The 16,788-nt window shown below is 37.8% G+C and overlaps 1 protein-coding gene across 1 annotated transcript in view; it reads left to right on the top strand.

The window, feature by feature from the left end:
• Positions 1–16,788, top strand: part of ABCA13 (ATP binding cassette subfamily A member 13) — a 152,183-nt gene that overhangs the window by 12,333 nt on the left and 123,062 nt on the right. Inside the window, 6 exon segments of the mRNA XM_086469448.1 lie at positions 405–582; positions 2,796–2,935; positions 6,438–6,551; positions 9,200–9,290; positions 13,900–14,076; positions 16,116–16,416. Of these exon segments, the coding sequence (XP_086325574.1) occupies positions 405–582; positions 2,796–2,935; positions 6,438–6,551; positions 9,200–9,290; positions 13,900–14,076; positions 16,116–16,416 (1,001 nt within the window).

Here is a 16,788-nt window from a genome sequence, read left to right as displayed (position 1 = left end):
TGTGCAAAATGATTTTGGTTGTTCGTGCTGTCTTTGACAGGAGTAATCTACCAGAAGAGCCTACTATGAAAACTAACATTTTAATCAAGGAATCTGTAGTCCATTTGTCTTGATATTCCTTTTCTACCTAACCAATAAACAGTAGTTCTCAAAGTTTAATGTAGTACACCATACTCCATTGAGTATCCTGGCAATTAAAACCACATTACCTTCCCTCCCCCCCACCCCATGATAAAGGTGATCAGGAGAACAGAAAAGAGCACAGCAGGACCTCACTCTTGTAGGCAGTTTCAACAGCCTAATTTTGTCAATCTCCTTGGATGCCAATATTGAGACAACACCAGGGCTACTCCCTGAAGCTACTAAAAGCAACTTTGATTCATCTGCATTTCTGTTTTTTCTAGTTCTTGCAAGGTGGGCGGTTCAGAAATTCGGCTGTTGGATCCCTGGAGTCTGTAATCAAGGCAGTGTGTAAAGAAGACTCTTCATTTTTCAGCCATGTGAACCTGTTCATGGACATGCCCAGAATCATGGGACCCTTGGAGGACAATATGGCAAAATACAGCATTCCTGAAGACTCAAGTAAGAAAAGCTATCAATCACTACTTGCATTCAGAGTTTAGATAAGTTTTTCCCTCTTAAATGGAAATGTTTATATACCAGCTAACATCTCAGTTGACATTGTAATTGTGAGTACAAGTGTTGGTCAATAAAAATTTAAAGGCTACAAGATAATTGTGGATGACACACCAGTGATTCTGGTTGTTTTCTATCTTTGCAAGTAATAAATAAGAATATTCCTGGTTTAGAGACATATTTATTAGAATTTTTAAAGCACTTGGTATTAAAAATATATCTTTGAGATACAAGATTGAGAATTTATTGCTGCATGCCTTTCTTCTGTGAACACAAAGCTGTGGTATTATTGTGCAGTAAAATATGCAAGCCCTCTGGATGAAATAAGTTTTTTAATAGTTGATATTCTCTTCATCAAGTGCCCAAAAAATCTCTTAGCTCTTACATAATTTCACCTTTTCTCCTTTTCCTCAATATGCATTTGACTTACCCTGATTAACACTGTTAATAACATTTTTAGTGCCTCGGTGGCCTGTGCAAGAAAAGAATACAGTGATAGAGTGTCACTAAGGAAGGATCTGTGACTGTGAATCATGGCTCTATCACTCAGCAGTTTCTGCAGCCAGAAACTGGCTCTGGCTTGGCTGGGACCCTTAGGAAGGGGCCAGAGCCCTGCCCTAGCCTTTTTCACTTGTGTGTGGGACAACAGTAAGCAGGCAGCTCTGCTTTACTTTCCTATTTGAAGAATGGAGTTAGAAGATGGCTGATTAGAGAGATTGGTTTTGGACTTAGTTTCTTTCAGAGCTGTTTAGACCAGAAGCACTACCTGTTTCTTGATGATTTTTTTTTTAAATGTTTTCACAACTCTAGTGTTGTAAAACCTTTTACCTTAGGACCTTGAAATATCTGTAAAGCATTAGTTAGTTCCAGCATTTCTATTAGTGAATTAATACTGTTTCCTATATTTTACAAATTGGTAAATGAGGCAATGGAAAATGAAAATTAAAAAATTTCTATGAGGCCACAGAAACTTGCCTTGTACTCCTTCACAGTGATTAACTTTTATGTATTTTGCGTACCAGACACTTGCCAATGACTTTCTGAAAATCACAGCGCACTCAGGTTAGTAAGTCTTGTGTGTCTTTAGCATCTTGATGTTTCTGACTGGCCAGCTTGGAGCCTCTTAATTCTGTGCTGTCACAGCAAGAATTGTATTTAGTAATGATTGTTTCCCTGAATAAAGTAAAAATTTGGGCAAAGAACTGGGTGTTCTTAACGATATGTTTCTGACACTTGTTTCTTTAACTTTTAGCAGGAGTTTTTGGCCTGGTTTTCCATTATGTACAATAATTCGCCTTCCTTGAGAAGCTAGTGGCGTTATTAAATATTTCCTCACAGCATTGGAAATGGGATATTTCTAAATCCACTCACAAAAAACTAACTAAAAAAAACCAACCCAAAACATATGAGCTGAGCATAAAAATCTAAATGTTTCTCACAGGAAATTCATTACCTTTGCTTGAGTGCAAGTGCAATGGGGTATTTTGGAAGCTATTGCTTAGATCCTAGTTCTGAAGGACACACACCCTGATGCATTAATAGCCCCATCTGATATAGGAACATGTTTTTTGGTTAAGGATTGGAAAAGTGACTTGATGAGACTTTTCAAATCGAAGTTAAGTGTCATGCCAATTTTTCTCCTGTATTTTTGGTAGGTTCTTATGAAATTATACAAAAAACTCTGTATTTGTGAAGGAATTTGTGTTTTTGTACTTCTTTCTTAAGCAGGAGTAGAAAGCTGCAGAACAAAGGAGGGTGTGAAATGAGTCTGATTTTTTAAGTGACTCTTCCCTCAGCATTCGTTTTGTGGGCAGAGGTTTTGTGTGTGTCCTTCCGTTCTGAAATGCACTAATGTAACTTTTAGGGCAGATGGAGTTCAGGGGCTGCTTTTTGCAATTGTCAGAGGCTCTTTGGATTCTGATTCTTTTCTTGTCTAATGTTTGGAGTTTTGCACCATCAACACTGTCATAGACTATGGTTAAACAATTTCTATTTGAGGACCTGTAGTGTTTGCTTAGTGGCAGTGGGATAGTATTTGGCCTGGTGTCATGGCAGACCCTAAATTAAGACTCAAGCTTTTCTTTGAATTAAAAAAAAAAAAAAATCCAACCTCACCTGTGTTGTCTGTTTTAAATGTGAGTCTGTCTTTGTTTTTGCAGCTCCATTTTGCTTGAAGCTTTATCAGGACATTTTGCAGTCTTCTAATGGGGCTTTGCTGTGGACTTTCTTGAAACCTGTATTACATGGAAAGATTCTGTACAACTCAAACATCAACATGATTGACCTGGTGATGGAGAAGGTGAGTATTGAAAGAAACGCTATATCTGTTTATTGATTTTGTCTTTGTACTTCATTTTAAAGGTCCACTTCTTTCAGGATAGGCAGAAGCAATTGGATAATTGCCTTCCAGAAAACTGGATCCACCCTACCTCCTGAGCTCTTACCTTGTTCCCACTTTAAGCTTAATATTTCTCTTAAACTTTATCCTTCTTGTTACAGTAGTTTCATCTCAGTGTGAAAAGCAGAATTTTGTTCAAGATTCCTTAAACCTTGTATAGAAAGATCAAAAAAACCCACATTAGCAGAAGTGTCATGTGAATTACGTTTTATCAAGGTGTAGGATAGCTGTATTCCAAGTAAGCTTTTGCCCTCAACACTTCTTTATGATGTGAACTCCAATGGGGCAGCATAGGGAGCTGTGGGGAAGGGACGCCCCAGGAACAAAAGCCTGTTCTGAGGGAATAACTGAGCTGTGTTTTAAAAATAATAATCTACAGAACATTCTTCCCAATTATGTTCCTGACACCAGTAGTATGAATGACCAGTAGTAGCTGAGCTGATGTAGATGTGGACGGTGATGACTTGATATTATTCAACAGTTCTACGGCCTCTGCAGTTTTAGTATGGTAGGTGCTCTGTCTTGAGCATGATTATCTGCAGTGACATGTTTGTTCATGACTAGCTTTGAGGCACTTCTGTAAGAGGATGGATGCTGACTTAAGTACACATTAGAGTTCAGTGCAAATTTTGCATTTATCTTGCAAATATATGATTTTTACCCTGGCATATTACTTATTGCAAGAATAGGAATTCAGGTTAATTTAAAACCTAGAAAAAAGCATTACTGTTTGTAAGTGGTACACAAAAAGACTAGTAACTTTACATGTGATGGTAACTATTTTCCATGTCAATGGAGTACATAGTGATATTCTGGCATTCTCTAAAGATAGTTAAAAAAACGAAGCCAAAAAGCACATACAAGATCGCAGATACTAAGTAACTTTATAGTTTCTGCTGTGAATTGGACATAAAGTTTCAGTGGTTTCATGTTTGGCAGTTAAATAGCTTAATTTTGGCAACAGGCCACCTCTCTAGGGTTGAGTATAATTAATTTTAAATTTTTAGCCAGCTAAAAATGAAGCTGCTCTTTGTTTTTGTAGATGGAAATTCTATCAAGAATGAGTTGTAAGAAATTATAAAAATCCAAATAATTTTGAACACGTGTGAGATGTTCTTCATCAACAACCCTCTTACTCACTTGCTTGTTCTTCACCTTCAACTGAGACAACTTCTTTTTAAAAATCCTGTTTATAACTCCCAACTATATTTATTTCTGTATTTTGACTACTGTTCTTTATTGTAATTTATTTTTACTGTTATAGCAAAAATAAAATTTGCTTAGTAGAGATTTCAGAATTATTAGTCTGTAGTCCTCTAATTCTCCTAGCATCTTTTTAATGAATAGCATTGCATTTGTTATTTTCCAATTCCCTGATAACAAGGGAATTTTAATCAGGAGGTTACACTACAGTGAGTACTTCAACTATTTAATCCTTGAGTGCTTTTAGAATTCTTGGCTGGATGTTATCTTGTCCTGGAAACTACTTATTGTTCATTTTGATAAATTATATGATTTTTTTTTTTGCCACTGCCTCAATTTGAGACAGATTGTTTAAAGTTTTCTTCATGTAAAAGGCTTCTGATACAGGAACTTCCCAAAGGCCTACTGCAGTGAATAAGAAAGCAAAAAAAAAAAAAAAAAAAAAATTAGACAACCCGCTTTTTTTTATCTTTCTTTTTTTCTTATGTGGATGTAACTACAATTTTTTAAAAGAATGTTTTCTAAATGCTTGCTGCTGTGTAGTATGGGTGTGCATGGGTATGGTCTTTCTCAAATCTTTTTTTGATAGGCAGCATGTATTTGTTCAGTTTCCTCTATGCTGCTTTAAATAGTCTCTGTACCTCCTGCACACAACTTACCCCCTTGCTGCTTTTAATTTCTTTCAAATAAGCTTGCACACTATATAAAGTTCATATTTTCCAAAAATCCATGCTACTGCAGTAATTTTTGTTTGTTTGTTTATATAAGGAGGTTGAATACAAGCACATTATGGCTACTGTAGCTCTTTGAAAGTGACCTCAGCAAAAAAAATAAAAATCTCTTGTGTCATTCAGAATCAAGTCAGCAGCAATACGATCTGACCTCTATGGAGCTCAGATCTTATGAGTTGCTTGGTATAACAATTTCTAATTAGATCTGGAAATTTTATCTCCTTATGTTTCAATGTGACCTCTGCTTGCTCTGTACTGGGGAAATAGCAATCTCCCATTTTGGCTGTTCGCTACCCTTGCAGCCTTTCTGGTCTCCCTCAGCGTTCACCATCATGCCTGGACAGTGGGTTACGTGATCCTGATATTCAGGCCTGGGATTTCAGTCCATGAGGTTTCGGTGTTGCTGGTTAACAGAAGAACATGTTTAGCTGATTTGACACCAAATTTGACACATTTAGGATCATTCACCCTTTGAAAGTGGAATGGGGAATCTCATAGAAGTTAAATGCATACATTTTTCAGCAGAATGAAATTATCTTCGAGGGTCTTTTGGGGGCCTTCTGTGCTACAAACAGGAAGAAAGAACCACCACAAATTGTTTTCCTGTGTTGTGCTCGGAGTGGAATTTTGCAAAAGGCACTTAAAGTAGTCTGGCAAAAATTGAGTACTTTCAATAGGAATTATTGCAAAAAGCATAGTCCCAAATTGGAGTTTACAACTCGTTGCAGATACACTGTGCTGGGAAATGTCACGATCTCTACCATAATAACAATGTTGGATTGTTCTTAAATGCACTTCTGTGACTGAGAACACCAATTTAAACAAAAAGATACTGCAATATTTTCTAATCTTGAGCACACTTGTGATCTGTTTAAAACAGGCTGGAAAAAAATTGATGGTTGTTTGCTAGTGGCTAAGAGAAAAATTGTAGCTTATGTTTGGCTGGGACAGAGAATATTTTGCTATACTCAAGACTTCCTCTGTGAGAGTGTTTTGAAGTAGATTGATTAATCTGTTGAATTTATTGTCCAAACCATGCTTCTAACTTTCACTTTTGTTATATATTCAAAGTAGTTTGAATAAAACACCCACGAGGTCTGCAAAGGCTTTCTTTTGAGTATGTCCTAACTATATTTTTTTTCCTGTCTTTCTGAAGCACCTCTGTGATACTCTCTGTGAAAGAAACATTATAAAATAAAGAGGTCTTTGTGATACTTCAGGTAGGAAACATACATGCTGCAGGAAGACTGATTTGCTTGGTATTCAGAAACTGCAACAAATACTTTTCATTTCTTAAGCAGAAAAAATAAAACACAGATATCCTTACTGCTGACTATCAAAGTGAAATATTGCAGGTTGTCTGAAGCATGCCAGCTTTTCCTGTGGTTTTTTTTGGGGTGTTTTTTTTTTTTTAAATTTGCTATGCACAGTTTTTACTTTACTTGTCTCTGTGTGTTCTTTTTTCCCAGGCTAATTTCACTTTTGGTTTTGTGGAAAACTTGAAAACATATTCTGAGACATGGCTTAGGATGTCTGAAGCTTTTAAAACCAGTGGGAATGTCCTCACGGTCTCACGACTGCAGGTTGGTAAACTGTGGGAGTGCTTCCTATTTTCCAATTATTTGCTATGTGATCTAGGCAGAATTTCTATAGATGTAAACCAGCACATTTATTTCACTTCAAGTTTTAAAAGAGCTGAAAAAGAGGCAGATTAGCTTTAGGTTATGAGCCTACAGTGTGATACTGAGAAACTTCTGAGATGAAAACACTTCAAAGCAACGTTACCTCACTATGTCCAGTGTTACCAAGCAATAGGGGAAATAAAACAAGTAGATACACCTACAAGCTATATACACTTATTTAAAATAAATACAAGGTTGTAGGAAATAACATATTTTCTGGAACTTGATGTTTGTCATTTGCTTTTTCCAACAATGTGTGCAAATGATTAAGAAAAACTATTGTGGGAAATAGTAACTAAAAGAAAAAAGAGCATTGTTGTTCCTGGGATTTTTTCCCATTCTACATATTTGTGTCCTTTTTTTCCCCCCAATAAAATTTAGTTTTGCCATGTTTGACTTGTGAAAACATGAATTTTTGTTACACTTTGGGAAAATAAGTGGAATCCAGTCACAGCCCATAAATATACTTTGAACTGTTATTTTCAGTTCAATTAAGGAATGCTGTCAAGCAATCATGCATCAAAGTTGCAAATCCCAGGATGCTTTTAGAATCACAGAATGGTTTGAGTTGGAAGGGACCTTAAATATCATCTACTTCCAACCTCCCTGCCATGGGCAGGGACACCTTCACTAGACTAGGTTGCTCCAAGCCCCATCTAACTTGGCCTTGATCACTGCCAGGGAGGGGGCAACCACAGCTTCTCTGGGCAACCTGTGCCAGTGCCTCACCACCCTCACAGTAAAGAATTTCTTCCTAATATCTGATCTATATCTACTCTCTTTCAGTTTGAAACTGTTACACCTCATCTTATCACTATGCTTCCTGATAGAGAGTCCCTCTCCACCTCTCCTGTTGGCCCCCTTTAAGTACTGGAAGGCCACTATAAGGTCTCCAGGAGCCTTTTCTTCTCTAGGCTGAACAACCCCAACTCTCTCAGCCTGTCCTCATAACAGAGGTGCTCCAGCCCCCTGGTCATCTTTGTGGCCCTCCTGTGGACCTGCTTGAGCAGGTCCATGTCTTTCTTGTGCTGGGGGCCCCAGAGCTGGAGGCAGCACTGCAGGTGGGGCCTCACCAGAGCAGAGGGGAAGAATCACCTCCCTCGACTTGCTGGCCACATTTCTCTTGATGCAGCCCAGGACGCAACTGGCTTTCTGGGCTGCAAGCCTACATTGCTGACTCATACTCAGTTTTTCATCCACCAACACCCCCAAGTCCTTTTCCGCAGGACTGCTCCCAATCCCCTCATTGCCCAACCTGTGTTTGTGCTTCAGATTGCCCTGACCCAGGTGCAGGACCTTGAACTTGGCCTTGTTGAACTTCATGAGGTTTGCATGGGCCCACTTCTCCAGCCTGTCAAGGTCCCTCTGGATGGCCTCCCTTTCCTCCAGTGAGTTGATCACACCACACATTGGTGTTGTCAGCAAACTTGCTGAGGGTACCCTCAATCCCACTGTCCATGTTGCTGACAAAGGTGTTAAACAGTGGCCGTCCCAATACCAGCCCTTGAGGAATGCCACTTGTCACTCAACTCCATTCGAACATCAAGCTGTTGACCATGACTCTTCGAGTGTGACCATCCAGCCAATTCCTGATCCACCAAGCCGTCCATCTGTGAAATCCCTGTCTCTTCATGTTTAGAGCCAAGGATGTCATGTGGGACAATGTCAAATGCTTTGCGCAGGTCCAAGCAGATGATGTCAATTGCTCTTCCCTCATCCATCAATGCTGTAACTCCATCTTAGAAGGCCACCAAAATTGTCAGGCATGATTTGCTGTTAGTGAAGCCGTGTTAGCTGTCACCAATCACCTCTTTGTTTTCCCTGTGCCCTAGCATAGTTTCCAGGAGGATCTGTTCCATGGTCTTGCCAGGCACAGAGGTGAGACTGGGTCTTCTTTTTTCCCCTTTTTAAAAATGGGGCCTATGTTTCCCCTTTTCCAATCAATGGGGACTTCACCGGACTGCCATGATGTCTCAAATATGATAGATAGTGGCTTAGACATTTCATTTGCCAGTTCCCTTAGGACCTGCATCTCATCAGGTCCCATTGTCTTGTGCACCTTCAGGTTCCTTAGATGGTCTTGAACCTGATCAAGAGTTTCTTGTAGAGCTCTTACAGAGATAATGATTTTTTCCCCCCTTAGAACTTGGCAAATGATTTAATGAAGTTAATAAAATGTAAAAGGAATTCCCAAAATTTTAAAAAATATATTTATTTTACTACCCACAGTGCTAATAGTAGAATGGCCCAGAAGTCTTACAGGAAAAGAAAATGAGTTTCTGCCCCAAAAGACTTGCAGGGACATTAGAATGGACTCACAGTTAAAATATTTGCAGTAAAGGAGGACAGTGATATACAGCAATGAGGAGTTTCTTTATTTGAAATGTGTGGTGTTAACCTGTTAGGAGGGGAACATGGAAAACATGGAGAGTGACTTCTCCACTGTTATGCAGGAAATCTTAATGGAATTGAACATGAATGCATATGTATATTTTATATTTCCTTAATGAAGATAAACCTGATGCACCATCTAACACTTCTCATTTTAGGAAGCATTGCAAAGCAATTTCATAAAGCACTTTATAGAAAGTAACTTGGATATTGACATGGAAAAACTCTTTGAAAAAATGGAAATATATGGTATGTACATAGAAATGCATATGCTAATTATCCTTATTAGACTTGAACTTAGAACTATGTTAAGTTGAAATTGAATGTTTTAACAACTTAAATGCTGATACTAAAGTACCAGACTAAATTATCTTGTTGAGTTTGTCTCAAATATTTCTAATTGTCTTTTTTGTTCAGAGTGACTGGTTAATTTGCATTTCAAAATATTAAAAGACTTGAAAAATCTGGTAACAGATTAGAAGTGGCAGACTGTTATGGGAGAATTATAAACATAGGAGCTATACTTAAAAGGAAGGAAGGGAGAAGTAATCTCAGTAGCCACAGTTTCATTAGGTATTAATAAATTTTTGTAGTAAATTTTGAAGGAAATCTATATACTTTATATGGAAATAAATAGAAAATTATATTGGATACACTGTGTTTAATCAAACCTGTTTGTATTTTTTTTTTCTCCTTTTATTGAGAATTAGTTGCATGTGGTCTCCTTGAGTCTCAGAAAAGCCTGAGATATGGTTATAATCAGGGAGCAGCAAGGTTGGGCTCAGGTCAGTAGAGAGTAACCAGGGTCAGATGAAGCCCTGGGGCGATGCTGAGGCCAGGCCAGGACGTCATCTTGCAGGTGGGGGTCTGGGCCCAGATCAGCAGGTCCATGGGCACCCTACAGCCATGCTGTGATGTGGCACCTGCAGCCTGGGGCAGGTCCAGACACAGCTCTGTGCAGCTTTAGTGGAAAGGAGGGGCCTTGACTCAGGTGTCTGCATGGGGCTCTCCAGCAGTGTTCCCCTGGGTCACGGCCATCCTTGGCCATACCCTTTCTGCATTGGTACTGAGCCCTGGCAGCCAGACCTCCAGAAGTGTAGAGTATGTCCTCCTCCAGGGGCAGATAGATATCCCAAGGAGATCAATTTATAATGGAGAAGGTGGGGATTTATCATGAGTAATTTTGGGTATACAAGGATTTAAGGAGCAGAAGAGAAAGGATTATGATGGAAGTTTAAGTTACTTACAGGTTCTATAAGAATTAGATAATTGAAAGAAATTCAATATGTCCTCCTGTCAGTAGGGTAGGTTCATGACAATTAAAATGGTTGCTGACATGTGCCAGAAGGAACTGTCCATACCAATGCAGAATCTAATGTCATTTAAGAAAAGTTCATGATTTTTAGGACCAGAAAGAGAGAAAAGTGGGATAAAATGCCATAACAGATAGTGTAATGTCGTGTACAAAAGGAGCTGTGTGCTTCTCAGAGGAGGATAGCGATAGAGAGGACAGATCTGGGTAGTTACTTATCAGCAAATGTTAGGATAAATATGAACCAGAGAGAAATCTGTTCCAGTCATTTATTGGAGGGGAGGGCAGAGATGAGCTCTCAGATGCCCAAATGAAGGGGCTGTGTGACCCTCATTGCTGGAAAAAATGGACTTTACAACAATGCATGTTACTAAGTCTGCTCTACAGTAAAGGAATCGAGTCTAGAGCTAAAATAAACAAATAAATGTACTTGAAGTTCAACTTTTGTTGGATTTCAGTACCTACCTCTAAGAAGGAGATAGGCAAAATCCACTGAAGCTCTTGAGAGCTTGTAAATGATGAAGTGTGTTCTCAGTCTTAAATTGTACCACTGCCCTGAGCTGGTGCTGTCATGGTTGGTGTGAGCTGAAGTTCTCAGCTTTTCTTTTGCACACACAAGCTGAGATTTAATTGAAACTGGCCTTGATTTGAAGGCTGTGTTTGGAGGCTAGGACTAGCTGTCCACACTTTCACTAAGAAAAATGGCAAATGATGTCCAGAATTCAATCCAGAAAGTAAGAATCTGGGCTCAATATCTTCAGGCAATGGACTCAAAATTGAATCTGCTCTCTCTCAGGAAGATTTTCTTAACAGCTGAACTGTTATCTCATTTGGGTCAGGCACAGCTCACCCCTCATGGTAAAGCTGGATCATAACAGAACTAAAAAGAAACTCACAGAAGGAAAAAACTGGAAAGAGGAGAGAGGAAAGAGCAAGTCTCTTAACCCACAAGGCCTGCTGGAAACATAGCTATCTCAATATATTAGTTGGATAACAGGTGGATTTTGTTCATTTGAATCTAACACTGGGAAATACATGATAGGTTATGGACAAACAATATTTCATTAAGTAGATATCAAGATCTCTGGAGTTATCAGGTCCATCTGCACTGTTGCAGACATCAGTATCACAGAAATCTGTGTGTGTGTTTCTCAAACTATAGCTTTTTAACAGAGCTAAGGACATTTGACTATATGTAATAAATGGTTAGTAGTCTTGGATGGTGAATACAGGAAATAAGTAGAATGGCTTATGAAACTAGAATGTCTTCATTTTAATGGAATACAGTCGATATTAACATCATATAAAAAGTGAGAATCAATATGGGCTATAGATCACAATAGCATTTACGCCTTTGTGAAACTGATCTGTGCAATGTGCCAGAGCACTTTTCTGCATTTACAATTTGATTACACTTATTTCTATGTATTTGCTTTGTCACTTTGCTTTTTGAAAAATGACCATACCCTCTTATTTTTAAGTTTGTTTTGTATATGCTTTTTTCATTTTATTAGCCTATAATCATGTGCAGCTACTACTTAAACCTCTGTTCTCATGGTTTTTTAAAAGTTTCATTACTCATACTGCACCAGCTTTTTAGTCCTGTAGCTATCTTGCTTGGATCCAATTAAAGTCTTAAATGTATCCATATATGTTATTGGTTTTACGACTCACAATCTCTGTTTCCATCCGAAGCTCAAGTTTTCTAAAATCACCAAATCTGTGTGATTATGTATTTTGTCTTCTAACTAACGCAAATATTTCCAGCTTTATTACATCTACACTCGCATTAAGCTGACTTCTAATTATGCTCAAATCCGGGATACTTGTATTTGTATCTTTTTTTTGCTTCTCTACAATGCTATAAAAATGGTTAACAGTGTTAGTTACCTGTTATTCACCTGCTACTCCTGCTGCAAAGTGTTATGGACACAGAGCGGATTGGTGTAGAACTCTTCCAACCTCTCTATAAAATTATCATGTTACAAGACCCTGCAAAGTTATAAATCACTAAAACTGTTTTACAGGGTTACTGTGTCAGTTTTACTCACCTGGACCAAAGTAAATATTTAACTGAAGGCAGAAGAGTTTGTGGTTTTATTTTTTTAAACCCTTCTTTACTTTCTAAACTAGTTTTGTGTGGGCAAGGCAACTGTATTCCTCTATGTTTGCTTTCCAACCCAACAATTTGCAACAATTTCCTGGGCATAACCAATTTTACATAAACCCTGTCCCACTAGAGCTTGTGAGCTCCTTGCTGGGTGCAGTCCTTATGAACCTCTCATGAGGCACTGGGAGGCAGTTGTGCTGCAGGCTCTTCTTTTTAGATTCTTGATCACTGAATTTCCCTCTTGTCCTTCTGTGATTTCTCCCAGATGTGTTTTTTCACTACCAAGGAATTTCCCTTACGGAGAGCTACGTGTCACCTGGAATATAACAGCTAGGGTAAACAAAAAAAAAGAGGTACCTTTCCTCCATGCTACCCCTCTGCTGCCCTCATTGTAATGAAATAGTTTTACGTTTAGAGAGAAAACTGGAAAAAAATAGCTCTGACATCATCACTGAAAACTGTGCCACCACAAAAGTCACCCGATAACTAGAAAATTTCTTCTAATTTCTGACTTAATTTCATTCATTGCTGGTTTATCCCAATTTATTCTTCTTGCAACCTTTTACTTAAATAGTACTTCTGCCTAGTAGATTTACATAAAACTCTTACATTTCCTCCCAGTTACTTGAAGTATGAAGATAATAGTGAAAAGCCGAATCTTTATTCATAATTGCTACATTTATAAACAGGAAAAATACAAGATAGGTAATTCTATAGATCGTAATTATAAAACTTACTGGTGGATTGTATGTGCGCATGTATTCGTGTTATTTCTATGCTAAAGTACAGAAGTTCATGCACATTGTGAAAGACAATATTTTGCTTACAGAAACATTCAAGTATGCTGTACTCCCAGCAGCAAGCTAGTTGGTATTCCTTATGTGAAAATATGCAACAGTTTAATTCTTAAGAGAGAATTTTTTTAGCTAATTATTGGTTTCAAATTAAAGTCTTTCAAAGATCAGCTGTTGAAGAGATCTCTGGTAATTTTTTTTGGGTGGGTTTTAGGTTTTTTTCAGATTCTTTTTAAATGCAGGACTTGAGTCAAAATGCTTATGCCGTATATAACAAGGTGCTTGAAATATTTGCACTGTCAAGGAGAGAAGAACTGGTCAATACATTACTAGATGAAAGAGACGGATCTCTATTGTGATGTTTGAAGTAGAGTAACTCACTTGTATTTGTGGAAGTAGTTACAGAAAGATAAGGAAATGCTAAAAGTCCTACAGCTTCAAGGATGCGGTCTCTTTCTATAAACTTGCTAGAATTTTTTACATTTTTGTCACTTTGAAGACACTAAAATTCCTATGTTTTTAAAACTTCTTTCTTTTTGTAAATACAAAGGGTATTTGCTTCTATAAGATGTGCAAGAAAGACCATACCTGTCTGTCTCATTCATTAAAACTAAGGAAATTCAATTTGTTTCCTTATCTTAGAAACTATGATGAACAAGATGCTTAACAGCTCAGCAAGTAAACAGATTGACCTGTTGTCACAGCTTGTGGTAAATATCTCGTCCTGTGTGCTACTGGATCGTTTCCAGCCTTTTGACTCTGTTGAGAAATTGGAGGAGAAGGCTCATGAACTCATGCAGCAAAATAATTTTTTGGCTAGTAGGTACCTTATTTAAAATTTATATTGACAGAAAAAGTCAAACTTTGTAGTTGTTATCTGTGTTTATTGATAAAGTAGGTTAAGCTTACACAGCTTCAAAGTATGTGTTAAAATACATATAATACAGGCAAAATAGAACACATTTACCGTAGATGTATTCCCCGATATTTGAATGCTATAATATATTCTGTAAAGACTAATTATGTTGTTTTAATCATGAAACTGCCAAATGAATCCTTGGAGTCTGTTATTTCTAACAAAATATTGAAAATAATAGTCATAAATATTTGAAGTAAAATAAAAAGAGCTGAAAAATATATGGTACTGAAGAAACTTGACTATTATGACAAGGTCATGTAGTTTACATGCTTTCAAATTTTAATTTGTATATTCTTGGCTTTGCAAAAAGGAGGAAAGAAAGGGTTTTTTGGTAAGTTTTATTCTTAAACCAACACCTCGGAGAAATTGACTTGTTTATTCAGAGTAAGTAAATTCTTAAACCACAGTTATTTTTTTTTTCTTCCCTGGGATTACATTCTCTATCCTTTTCTTGCATTATATTAGTATCTCTGAGAATCAGTTAATTGTACAAAAGAGTCTAAAAGACAACAATGTTTTTCTTATTACATACACACATTCTCTTCTTGCATAAAATTCATTGAGTTGCATGTAGCCTTTCCAAAAGAGACCCTCATCTAAATCTGTATAAAGTATGCCACATATTTTCGCGCTGTGTTTTGGTTTTATTGTCTCCCTGGACTCCTGTAAGTACAAAACAGAGGACATATCAGAGCAGTTCTAGAGAATGAAACTACTCTGTCTGGAATCCTCCACCACGCCCGATTAATATAAAACCAACAGGCCACACCATGAGATAAGAAAAACTTCTCGGGTGTACTTCGCAGGGAGTGAAATTGCCCCTTCAAGGGAAGAAACAGACAGACAGATCTTGGCCCTCAGAAAACTGAATTGTCAGCCTCTAGATCCATTTTGCTTCCACTTACATAGAGAAGGGTTGTATGCTAACATAAGTCAAAATATTTCTTGGGAGCTTTTTCAGTACTGTGGCTTTACAACCTCTTCACATGCTTGAAGAGGGAAGATGGTATTTTAAGGGACCTAATGTGTCCAGCATGCCAATATTACGTGCTCAGATATAGGCACACATTCATTTCTACAGTAAGACATGAAACTTTAAGTGGATTTTCCTTGCTTTGTTTGTTTGCAGTCTTCAAAGCCTTCATAGCCTCATGAAATGTCTTAGGAAATTAAATATTCACATAAAAGGGCAAATGAGATTGGCCAGTTGAAAAAATAAGCTTTTCAGCAAGGTATTTTGTATCATATTGTCTTTCAGAGAGCTGGGTGGTAGGTAAGACATCTCTCTCCTTTCCTAAGGAAAAAAGGTCAACATTTTACATTCATCAAGAAGTCCTAAAAAGTCTGGGTCATCCAGAAAGAAAATACAACCAATTTGCTGTATTTGACTACTTCTTTCCAGATACAGATTAAGCTTTTATCTGCTTTTTTTTTTTTAAAGCTACAGAAAATAAATATGCAATTTCTGCTGTGCTAAACCAGAAATTTTGTGGTTGATTCCAAAATTAAAAATCAGAGTAAATTTTAGTGGGTTGGCACTGTTTACTTTGTCACTCACTTCCAGGGTTTGTTATCCTCTGATGAACAGATTTCATGGCCAATGCTTTCATTGTGGAATTGAGATCAGTCTCCAAAAAGGGGTTAGTTCTGGATACAGAGAGAATAAACTGCAATTCAAAAATATAAATCACAGAAGGAATTTTCTCAGATAAGAATGATTGTTGCAAATGCATTTATGATGTGAATAATGTTTTATGTTTCATATTAACGAAACGTAAAAAATGTAAGCCTCTATGAAACCTACCATTCTTGTGTTGGGGAGGCCTGCCCTGACAGTGAACGTATCCTGCTATCATATGATATTTGGCCAAGAGTTAGCCATGTAAATAGCATAAATCATATAGACTTTGGTACGACGCTCCTTTTCTTTGTGTGTTAGGTATCATCTTTGATACGCCAATGAACAAGACACAAGATTCTAGCACTCTACTTCCACGGCACATTTCATATACCATTAGAACCAGTGTTCTCTATAGCATGAGAACGGATTTGATTAAAAACCCAGCTTGGAAATCCCATCCCCAGAAGCTGCCAGCTGATGGGTTTAAATACAACCACATCTTTATTCCTCTTCAAGACATGATTGAAAGGGCAATTATCTCAGCGCAGACTGGGACAGATGTTTCAGAGCCAGCCATTCAGGTGCAAGCCATGCCTTACCCTTGTCATACCAGTGATCTGTAAGTAAACTTTCAGCTTTTTAAATCAATATATTATCCTTACTAGATTAGTGCTAGAGGACTTTGGAAGCTACTATGTCTTTGTAGTGGGTGAATCTCTGTCTCTGCACAGGATTGAACCAGTATGTCCAATACCAGAATATTACAGCATAGGAAATGTTGTGTAACAGCTGTGACCACAACACATTATGCAGCTTTAGTCTGGCAAATGACCCCTTACGAGCGGTTTGCAGCTATACTGTGGAGTTGTCTGCTGGACAGAGACTGTGCCAAAATACTGTGCAACTAACTCAGATTATGCTAAGAAACCCACTTTCCATCCTCAGTTGTCCTGTACACAAACTGTGAATTGGTCCCTGGTACGTGTTGAAA

The sequence above is a fragment of the Leptosomus discolor genome, chromosome 8, assembly GCF_034619465.1.
Source record: "Leptosomus discolor isolate bLepDis1 chromosome 8, bLepDis1.hap2, whole genome shotgun sequence".
Classification (NCBI taxonomy): domain Eukaryota; kingdom Metazoa; phylum Chordata; class Aves; order Leptosomiformes; family Leptosomidae; genus Leptosomus; species Leptosomus discolor.
This window is presented reverse-complemented; position numbering and strand designations above follow the sequence as displayed.